General features: G+C 48.1%; 2 protein-coding genes across 2 annotated transcripts; both read left to right on the top strand.

Annotated features, from left to right (window-relative positions):
* Nucleotides 1-204: 204 nt before the first annotated feature.
* Nucleotides 205-1,167, top strand: LOC108321235 (uncharacterized). The gene has a single exon (XM_017552928.1). The coding sequence runs from the start codon at nt 205-207 to the stop codon at nt 1,165-1,167; it is 963 nt and encodes a 320-aa protein (XP_017408417.1).
* A 131-nt stretch (nt 1,168-1,298) lies between these two features.
* Nucleotides 1,299-3,637, top strand: LOC108321234 (uncharacterized). Its single transcript, XM_017552927.1, has 2 exons — nt 1,299-2,609; nt 2,666-3,637. The coding sequence occupies exons 1-2, from the start codon at nt 1,299-1,301 to the stop codon at nt 3,635-3,637; spliced, it is 2,283 nt and encodes a 760-aa protein (XP_017408416.1).
* Nucleotides 3,638-10,873: the final 7,236 nt, after the last annotated feature.

The following is a 10,873-nucleotide window of genomic DNA, read 5'->3' as shown; positions in this document are numbered from 1 at the left end:
GCCATCTGGTGTCGAGCGTTCTCGTTGTCTTTTGAAGACAAAGCCCTCGAATGGTTCAACACCCTGCCTCCCAATTCCATAGAAAACTTCGCAGGACTAAAGCAGCTATTTATCCGACAAATCGCGGATAACAGCACATAGGACTTGACCGTGTTTGAGTTGGTCACCCTGAAACAGGGAAAGGAAGAAACCCTGAGAGCGTTCATGGACCGGTACCAGAAAACCGTACGGCGAGTGAAGGCGTTAAGCCTGGAGCTCGTCCTCCATTACATCCTGCCCGCTCTCAAGCCCGGACCGTTCAAAGACAGCGTCTGTCGGCGAGCACCCAAGACTATGGAAGAACTAAGGGAACGCGCGGCAGACGAGATACGGGTTGAGAAGATGAAATTATCATACAAAAAGGAAAGCCAGGAGCTTAGGAGCGAGAAGGCGGACGGGGGGAAACCTGGCAATTCGATAGGAAAACCGGGTGGCAACAGGCAGAAGGAGCCGCGCCGAGGACCCCGTTTCCAACAGTATACCCCCCTGAACGTCCCGAGGGAGAAGATCCTTCGAGAAGCGTTAAGCGCAGAATTGCTCCCCGAACCGATGAAGCGACCAACCCCCAAAGAGGCGGACGGGAGCAAGCATTGCGCCTATCACAAGAATATGGGCCACACCATCGAAGAGTGTGTGACCCTTAAGGACAAGAGAGAAGAACTGATCCGAGCGGGGAAGCCCAAGAAATACATTCGGGACGATCGTCCTCAGGTACCTGCGGAGCGGCCCGCCCAGCGCACAGCTTACCGCCCACATAGGCCCAGGAACAATAGGGCCGAACGGCCCCGCTCCGAGCGGCGACGCAGCCGAAGCCGCAGTCGAAGTCGCGAACGTCCTCTACGGGGACACATCAACACCATCTCTGGAGGTTTCGCTGGTGGGGGGTCGTCCTCGTCTGCTCGAAAGCGCCACGTGCGAGCCCTGCAATCCGTGCACTTAGTTGACAAGCCACGGCGCACAATGTCGCCCATCACCTTTTCGGACGACGACTTCCACGCGCCGGACCCCGACCAAGACAACCCCAATGGTTATAACTGCCGAGATCGCTCAATACGGTGTCAGCAAGGTCTTAGTGGACCAGGGAAAGCGTGGACACCCGGGGGTACGTGGAGCTTAGGACGAGGCTAGGGACCGGGCGGTCTAGCGAAGAAAAGAGAATCTGATACCTGCTGGTCGAAGCCAACACTTCTTATAACGTGTTGCTCGGCCGGCCATGTTTGAACGCTTTCGGGGCAATCGTATCCACGCCCCATCTCACGATGAAGTACCCCTCCGAGAAAGGAGCTATATGCACTGTCCGGGCGGACAAAAAAACGGCCCGGGAGTGCTATGTTGCCGGCTTAAGGTTGCACACCCGACAAATAAAGCGGCAGGCGATCGGCTCTGAGGTCGCCATGGCCGACCTCGACCCAAGGATGAACACCGAAGACCGGCTGGAACCGATGGGGGAAACCCAGCCTGTCTTGATATGGAAGAGCCCCTCCCAGACGACTACCATGGCCCAGGGACTGGAGCCCGGTGTGGAGGAAGGGCTTAGGTCGCTCCTGTGGAAGAATAGGGACTTGTTCGCATGGACGTCGGCCGACATGTCAGGGATCCACCCAACGGTCATTTTCCATAAACTCTCTCTGTTCAAGGAGGCCCGACCGGTGGCCCAGAAGAAGCGGCGGATGGGCGAGGAGAAGCGGAAGGCCGTTGAAGAGGAGGTGAAAAAGTTGAAGGACGCAGCCTTTGTCCGGGAGGTCACCTACACTACTTGGTTAGCCAACGTGGTGATGGTGAAAAAGAGCAGTGGGAAGTGGCGCATGTGCACTGACTACACCGACCTGAACAAGGCCTGCCCGAAGGATTCTCATCCCTTACCTAATATAGACGCCTTGGTGGATGGCGCCTCCGAACATCGGGTGCTAAGTTTCCTGGACGCGTACTCCGGATATAACCAGATTCCGATGTTCGGGCCGGACCGGGAAAAGACGGCATTCATCACGGAGAGGGCAAACTTCTATTATGAAGTAATGCCATTCGGATTAAAGAATGTCGGGGCCACCTACCAGCGGCTAATGGACCGGATCTTCCAGGAGCAGATAGGCAAGTGCATGGACGTGTACGTGGACGACATGGTCGTCCGTTCGGCAGATGGAATGGGACACATTAAGGACCTGGAGGAAGTCTTTCACCAGGTTAGAAAGTTTGGGATGCGATTGAACCCGGCTAAGTGCACATTCGGGGTAGCCACCGGAAAATTCCTGGGCTTCATGCTTACATCCAGAGGGATTGAGGCCAATCTTGATAAATGTGAGGCGGTGCTCCAGATGCAAAGCCTGGCCACTCTTAAAGAGGTCCAAAGGTTAGTCGGAGGCCTCACAGCCTTATCACGGTTCATCCCAAAGCTTGCCGAGAGAGTCAAACCTGTCCTACGGAAGATGAAGAAGGGAGCCGGCCCCGTATGGGACGCCGAGTGCGAATGGGTTTTTCAGGACGTCAAAACCATCCTGCTTAACCCTCCCGTGATGAACCAGCCCGTACCAGGAGACGATCTGCACATCTTCCTCGGCGTGTCGGAGTCGGCCGTCAGCGTCGTGTTGACACAAGAATGACCCCAACCTAGGTTAATCTATTTCGTTAGCCGCACACTTCTGGATGCGGAAACCCGATACCAACAAGTGGAGAAGGTAGAACTGGCGCTGTTAAATGCATCAAGAAGACTTCGCCCCTACTTCCAAAGCCATCAGGTGGTTGTCAGTACCGATTTCCCCATCTCCAAAATCCTGAGAAAGCTGGACTTGGTTGGGCAGATGGTATCGTGGCGGTAGAACTGTCAGAGTTCGGCCTACGCTACCAACCGAGGGGGTCGGTCAGGGGCCAGCACTTGGCAAATTTCGCGGCCGAACTTCCCCCCTACAGCCGGGACGAGTGGAATCTGTACGTGGATGGAGCATCTGGCAGGTCCATCAGCGGGGCAGGCATAGTGTTGGAGGGCCCCAACGGTTTCCTATTGGAGCACTCCTTGGTATTTAAGTTCAAGGTCTCCAATAATCAAGCAGAGTATGAAGCGCTGATGGCCGGTCTAGAATTAGCGAGGGATATGGGAGCGAGAAGAGTCACTTGCCGGACAGACTCGCAGCTGGTCGTCGGCCAGATGAATGGCGACTTCCAGGTTAAAGAGGAACAACTGTCGCGATACTTCCACCGCGCAACAGAATTGGCGAGGACGTTCGACAAAGTCTGCCTCCAACACATCCCGAGGGAAGAGAACGCGAGGGCGGATATGTTGTCCAAACTCAGTTCAGGAAAAGAAAAGGGGCAGCTGACAACGGTCGTCCGACAGGTACTGCTCCAGCCCTCGATAGAGTGTATAACAGTATCTGACGGGGAGAAGCACTGGCGATCCAAGATTCGGGACATCATGTCCCGGCAGGACGACGGACGGCCCGTTGAGCAGCGCGAGGCAAAGAAAATCGCCCGCTACTTGCTAGTGGGGGACAACCTGTACAGAAGAGGGTTCACCACCCCCCTCCTCAAGTGCTTGGGGGTAGAAGAGGCGTGCTATGTACTGAACGAACTCCACAACGGCATTTGTGGTTTTCAAACTGGATGACGGACGTTGAAGGCTCGGGTGGTACGAGCGGGATATTATTGGCCGACCATGGAAGCGGACTCCCGGACGTTCGTCCAGAAGTGCCTCAGTTGCCAGGCGCACGCCAACAACACCCACGTTCCTCCTCATACTCTTCATACGATCGTGTCTCCTTGGCCGTTCGCTCAATGGGGCATGGACATCGTGGGACCATTCCCCATAGGCCGGGCACAAAAAAAGTTCCTCCTAGTGGCCGTGGATTATTTTACAAAGTGGGTGGAGGTCGAACCTCTGGCAACCATAACGGCCGCCCAGGTCCAGAAATTCTGTTGGAAGTTGGTTTGTCGTTTCGGCCTCCCCCGAACGATCATCACCGATAACGGCCGCCAGTTCGTTGACAAGAAACTAGCCGAGTTTTTTAAAGGTCTGGGGATTAAGCATGTCACTAGCTCGGTAGAACATCCCCAGACGAACGGGCAAGTGGAAGCGATGAACAAGACTGTGGTCGCTGAGCTCAAGAGGCGATTGGGGGAAAGGAAGGGAGCGTGGGTCAACGAGTTACCGGAAGTCCTATGGGCCTATCGATGCACGCCTCATGGGACGACCGGGGATACGCCCTTCAATCTAACGTACGGAACAGACGCCATGTTACCAGTGGAGCTGGGGGAGCCCTCGTTGAGACGACAGGTGGAAGACCTACAGCTGAACGATCAAGAGCTAAAGATTGAGCTGGATTCTCTGGACGAGCGGCGAGACCGAGCGGCATTAAGGGCTGAAGCATGCAGACGCATGGTGGAGAGAAAGTATAACTCCAAGGTCCGGCCAAGGAATTTTCAGGAAGGCGATCTGGTATGGAGAAAGGTTGGGGACGCTCGCCGAGCCCCTACGCACGGCAAGCTAGCGGCAAAATGGGAAGGACCATTCCGGGTGATCGAAGCATTAGGAAACGGGGCATACAGGCTACAACGATTGGACGGACGTCCGATACCCAACACCTAGAATGCCACGCATTTAAAATTCTATTTCAGTTGAATTTTGCTTTAATATCCCACTTGTACTTTTGTTCCAATTATTAATGACAGGACGTCCACCTCAATTCTCCTTATAACCTCAATAAAGCATGTTGAAAGTCCAAGTTAAAGAAGCCGGACGGGGAAAGAGGAGTTCTTTGTTTAGAACCACTGTCGTCCGCCCTTCAAAAAGCCCAAGTTGATGAACGGAGAGTTCCCTCGGGAACCACTGTCAACTTGGCCGGACGGTGAACGTAGAGTTCTTTAATTAGAACCACTGTCATCCGCCCTTCCAAAAGACCAAGTTGATGAACAGAGAGTTCCCTCGGGAACCACTGTCAACCTGGCCGGACGGTGAACGGAGAGTTCTTTGATCAGAACCACTGTCGTCCGCCCTTCCCAAAGACCAAGTTGATAAACCGAGAGTTCCCTCGGGAACCACTATCAACTCAGCCGGACGGTTAACGGAGAGTTCTTTGTTTAGAACCACTGTCGTCCGCCCTTTCCAAAAAGTCCAAATTAATGAACGAAGAGTTCCCTCGGGAACCAATGTTAACTTCGAGGGGCGATAAATGAAAGTTACCGAAAAGGCTAAGGGTTTACCCCCGAACAATCAATGCGTAAAACAAAGAGGCATAATAATCATATCATTGAAGTCAAAAACGTGCGGGGAAGTAAATTGTGTATCAGCAAAGGCACCAAAACGTGCCAGCATATACAAAAGGACGGTCCGACCAACACCTTGACACCCCAAGATGTTGGGCGGGCGGCCACAACAATACACGACAAAAATCAATATAAAACAAAAAAAAAAACAAGTCATTTCTTCCATCTTCTTTTCCTTCGTCAGCCTCCGTCACTCCCGCCTCAATGTCTTCTGCAGCCCCGGAAGGCCCCTCAGCTCCCGGCTCCTCGTCTTCGACCAAAGAGTTAAAATCCACGAGCATGCCATCGAAAACGTCCTTCGTAATGTCAAAACCAAGGGCGAACGGTTCTTGTACCCCGGCCAAAAGGGACGCTTGACGAAGAGCTTTATTAAAACCATCCTCATGCTAAAAAACAACAGTGGCCTCGAGCTCGGCGATCTTCTCCGTCGCCTTGGTTAGATCCCGATTCAATGCCTGGTTCGCCTTCAAGAGCCCGGTCTCAGAGCTCTTCTGCCGAGAGACCTTGATCTTCAGCTGACTGCACTCCTCTTACAACCACTCACAGTCCCCTCGAACGGCCGCCAATTTATCGTCGGCTTCAGCAACTCTCTTGTTAGACTTCTCGAGGTCGGCCTCCAGCTGCTTGATCCTCTTATCTTATTCCTCTTGATTCAAGATCAGCTGCTCCTTTGTCGATTGAAGGCTGGCTGAATTCTTCTTCTCAGCCAGGAGTTCGGCCCTGATGTCCTCCACCCCGGGACGGTCAGCAAACTCTTTCAGGTACCATGCAAGGGAAGTCGCCCGGGTGGACATCTCCAGCATAGCATTGGTAAGCTCCAGCTCCGATAGCGGCTCGATAAGAGCTCGCTGAGAGGAGCTCATATGAAACTTCGTCCGGTCGCTCATGCTAAACTCTGGACTGAAGATGCCGCCCGGCAGAGGAACCGAGGGGGCCTTTTCCTTCTCTTTCTCCTTGCCCTTGCGGGCCTTTTTGGAAGCTGATCTAGAGGACGAGGCCTCCTTCTCTTTGTGACCGTGGCTGGTGGGGTCTTTCCTTTTCCGTACCAACGGAGCAACAGAGGCGGTGGCCGCCTTAGATGACGGATCCACATGAACGGCCACCAGGTTGGCGGGGATTTCCGGACCAGGCGCCCGGTTCCCAGGGGAAGAACTACCGGCCCCTCCAGCGGGGGGGACTTGTTGAGGATGAGCAGGAGGCACCGGGGTCGGGCGGCCAGACGAGGAAGATCTTCTCGAAGGCGGGGGGCGGGGAGCGTTCGGCATAACCTTTGGTTTACCTGAGGACGAACTCGCACCTCCGCGCTTCCTTGCGGCCATCATGAAGCTGGATTGGCAGGGCGCTCGAGTCGTCATGAGATCTGCAAGGAACAGAACAATTCAGAAACGTTAAGGCCAGCGTACTAAATATAAACCAACCCAATATAATAACACCATACCGAACGCCTTTTGTCCACAATCCTCAAGACTAAGGCATTCGACCAAGTGACGGGCGGAAATCCAGCGGGGGAGGGCATTGATGATGCGCACGGCTTCCAAGTTGTCCGGATGCAACATTCCCGCAGGAAACGCCCTTATTCTTCGGGGCTCCCTCGTCCAGTAAAAGGGAAACAAGGGGTTCCCCTCGCCATCATAGAACGCTTGGCGGCCGGCAGCGTTGATTATGATTCTAAAATAGTGATGTTTGAAGTTTTTGAAAGAATCCGAGAAAGGGCAGAAGAGAGCCCTATCCCGGACCGAGGTAAAAGACACCCAGCCTCCATTAGGAGGCGGACGGACTTCGAAGTAATGGAAAAATACTGGGATTGTCGGGGTAACGCCCATGGCCAAGCACATCGCCAAAAACGTCTGCACGGCCGCCCAAGAGTTTGGGTGCAGTTGAGCCGGGGCCACGTTGGCTTCCCGAAGAATGGCCATTTGGAAGTTTGTGAAAGGAACCCGGACGAAAAGCTGACTGAAGACGTTGAGGTACATGAAGAAGAAGTCGTCCGGGCTTGACCTCTTCCCGTAGTAGACCCTTTCGTTTCTCAAACTCACTCCCACCCGGATCAGTCTCGAGTCCTCTACATCTCGGACAATATCGGTGCGGCTGACCCTCCACTCCAGATCCCGGCGGGTGGCGTAAGCTGACGCATATAAGCTAGCAACGTAGGGAGCCCAATCAGACACTATGGTTCCCTGACCGTCCGGCTCAAAAGGAGAACCTTCTACACGGACACCGCCCTTCAATAAGAAGAGGGGGACGCCGTGGAATATTCGGTCACCTGTCGTGGCCGGCTCTTCCAAACCCGGCATTGAAGACCGGACATCTTCCTCCAGAAAATGAGAAGAGACTGAACTTGAAGAATCGCAGCTTGCACCATCACCCCCTACCGAACCCCCTTGGACTCCGCCCGACGACTCAGAAGCAAACTCGATATGGACAACGGCCATTTATTACCTGAGGAAAAAAGAATTTCAAAGCTTTAGCAAAAATGGAGAGAGTGAAAATGACAGCTTTCCTACCCCCTATTTATAGAAAAATTTCAGTAACCGTCGAGCGCAGCCGCACCGTCAAACGCCAACACGATCAACGTTCCAGATTCAACACCGCTTCTACTCCCGCCAATACAGAGAGATCACGTGTTTCCTGCCAAAAGTCCAAATCTTAAAGCCCATGAAATCCGGCCCAACACGACCCGTTAACTCCCCCCACATCAGACTTAAGTCCTACGTATACTAGGGCTCGGGGGGCTTGTGTACCAGTAGGGACCGGACGCCCATTTGTCCGGGATTACGAGAATTACCTCACCACCCGGCCATCCGATGTTACGTGACACTCATAAGGGTCAGCCAATCCACGAGACGAATTGGACTTTATCATCTGGTTGGGGACCAGACGCCCATTTGTCCGGGATGGCAAGAATTACCTTACCACCCAGCCATACGATGAAGGCCGGCCATCCGATGTTACGTGACACTCATAAGGGCCGGCCAATCCACGGGACGAATTACCTCACCACCCAGCCCTACGATGAAGGTCGGCCATCCGATGTTACGTGACACTCATAAGGGCCGGCCGATCCTAGAGACGAATTGAACTATCATCCGGTTACACCATGATGGCCGGCCGGACACGTTGCTGGTTACACAGGACGCCCATAAGGGTCGGCCGATCCAAGCGTTGAACTTAGGAAACCGGCCGGCCATACTGCTAATTAGCCAGGTTTAAGGTAAGTTGAGGTTAAAAGTTATTGGGCTGAATTTGGGCCGTGATTAATTTTTCACTAATCCCAAGCCCATAGCGAAAACTATAAATACAGATCCAGGGTAAGTGGTAGACAGGTTACATTTACTGCGCATTTATTATTGTTCGATAGAAAACTCTATCTCTCCAAAACTGACTTTGGCATCGGAGAATCTTTCGCAGGTCTCCCACCCGCGGATCGGAGAAGGAACTAAGGATCGAGTACGGAGGACCGGATACACGAAAGACGTGAGGAGGAGGACGTGGAGATTAGACGACACAGCCCTACACATCCGAAATAGTAGCTTTTGTATCTCCATAAATATTCACCTTGTACTCATCTCTATATTGACGTGAGTATTCGTTACGAGGGTATTCATATATATATTTTTAATATATATAGATATCTATGAGGATCCGGAAATATTTATGTCACTTCCAAAATGTCTCAAACCGAACATAATATTTCATTACTAATCCGTCTTCGGAAAATTCCTTCAACATTAAAATACTTGCATCCAAACACAACGTTAGCAATTTGAAAATCATTCTCTTTGAGTAGGAGAGAAACCATAAAATTTCATCTAAGTGTTGTACTGATTTGTTTGTTGTATTTGTAGATGGACTTATTTCCTGTATTTATTTATCTTCATGAGGTTTGGTTGTTTCTGCCGAGAGTTTCTAGTCACGAAAAGCTATGTTACTTATTCAGAGAGTCAATCTTAAGAGCTTATGCATGTTTATATATATATATATATATATATATATATATATATATATATATATATATACATTGTCACAATATCAGCTTGTCTTAGCAACCAGATGTAATTCTAAGACAATGAACAAATATAAAATTTATTGTAGAGATTTCGTTTCCTTTTTATTTTATTGTTGTCTTGTGAATTATACTTATTCTTGTAAGTTTTTATTTTTCGAAAAGTTAATCATAAATTCTCATTTGAAGTTTTAATTATTTTTTTTTTAAATTTATGATAGTTGAATTCATCTCTCTTAAACTAGCTCATATATATATATATATATATATATATATATATCATAACAAATTTAAACCATATAATTTTTTTATCTTTTTTAATTAATGTTTCAAATTTTTTTAATTAAAATAATTATTAATTTTACATGTTAAATTACTTAATTAAGATAAACAATTAAAACTGAATATCTAGGTATTTTTAATCTAAATTTGTTGCATATTTATATTTTTCAAATAACAAATTACCAAATTTTAATCGTTTAAATTATTTTTTATGATAATTTAACTATAAAAAAATTCTAACAAATCAAGAAGAACAACCCACTTTTCCATATGCACATTAGATCCGTCAATTTGGTCTCTCTTACATGGTTTGACCTTGATCCATATAGACTGAGATCAGAAAAACTCAAGCCAAAAATCTCTCCATTGAAAAAGTCCACAAGATCAAAATATTTACAAAAGCTCTGTGGGGACATAACTAAACCCATGAGTCTTTTTTACGAAAAAAGTTCATTTTGAATACAAGAAAAAATGTAGTAAACTCACAATTTGTTGCAAATCTAAGTGTTTTTAATTTCTCAAATAACTATATACATGTAATCAGACAAAATAGATTTTGTAATAGGTTTCAATAAACTTGGATGTTTGCTTATATAGAAAAATTATGTAACAACATAAGACTTTGAAATCCTTGACTCATTAAACATATTTCATTTAATTTTGTTGTGCAAAAACTTCATATATATTTCTCATTCGTGTGTGTATATATATATATATATATATATAATATTTCTCTAAGTAAGTAATTTTTTACTTTTTAATGAACTTTCATAAAAAATGAACAATAATTTATTACAATATTAAGTGGTTTATGATGTATCATTTCTTAATATTCACTAAATTTATTAATTACTATTAAAATGAATACTTAAATTTTATATGCATTTTCTATGCTAGTTGTTATTAATTCAATTCTTCAAAATGCATGTAGTTTATTAGTTTCTCCTTTTTCTACTCTTATATATATTTTAATTATTCTTTATGATGATTGATTCACTTTCAAAGTAAATGTTTTACTATCACATAGAAAAAAGGGAATAAAAAAATAATATAAAAGATTATCTTTAGATCAAAATTTTAATTTTTTTTTTGTATATTATGTTTTAAAATGAAACTTCTATCTACGTCGACAAGAACGCGCTGCTGCCCCTTTGCGATTTTCAGAGTCTGACCGGCATTCGGTTGGGTGAAATGATTGATTCGGGTTTTAGCATGATTGAAAAGGTGATTCCTTGTACTGGAAAATAGGGGAGAAGGAAGGAGTTGTCTTGTTTGTGGAAGAGGTTTTGAGGCACA

Source organism: Vigna angularis, chromosome 8 (assembly GCF_016808095.1).
Source record: "Vigna angularis cultivar LongXiaoDou No.4 chromosome 8, ASM1680809v1, whole genome shotgun sequence".
Classification (NCBI taxonomy): domain Eukaryota; kingdom Viridiplantae; phylum Streptophyta; class Magnoliopsida; order Fabales; family Fabaceae; genus Vigna; species Vigna angularis.
Note: the sequence above shows the minus strand (reverse complement) of the source record. Positions and strands in the feature narration are given on the sequence as shown.

What these genes read in the sequence shown, in the direction of transcription:
- LOC108321235 (XM_017552928.1), top strand. Translation starts at nt 205, where the DNA reads ATGGACCGGTACCAGAAAACCGTACGGCGAGTGAAGGCGTTAAGCCTG.
- LOC108321234 (XM_017552927.1), top strand. Translation starts at nt 1,299, where the DNA reads ATGAAGTACCCCTCCGAGAAAGGAGCTATATGCACTGTCCGGGCGGAC. An exon ending in TCGGCGTGTCGGAGTCGGCC is followed by an intron (nt 2,610 to 2,665) that starts GTCAGCGTCGTG and finishes CTATTTCGTTAG; the next exon opens with CCGCACACTTCTGGATGCGG.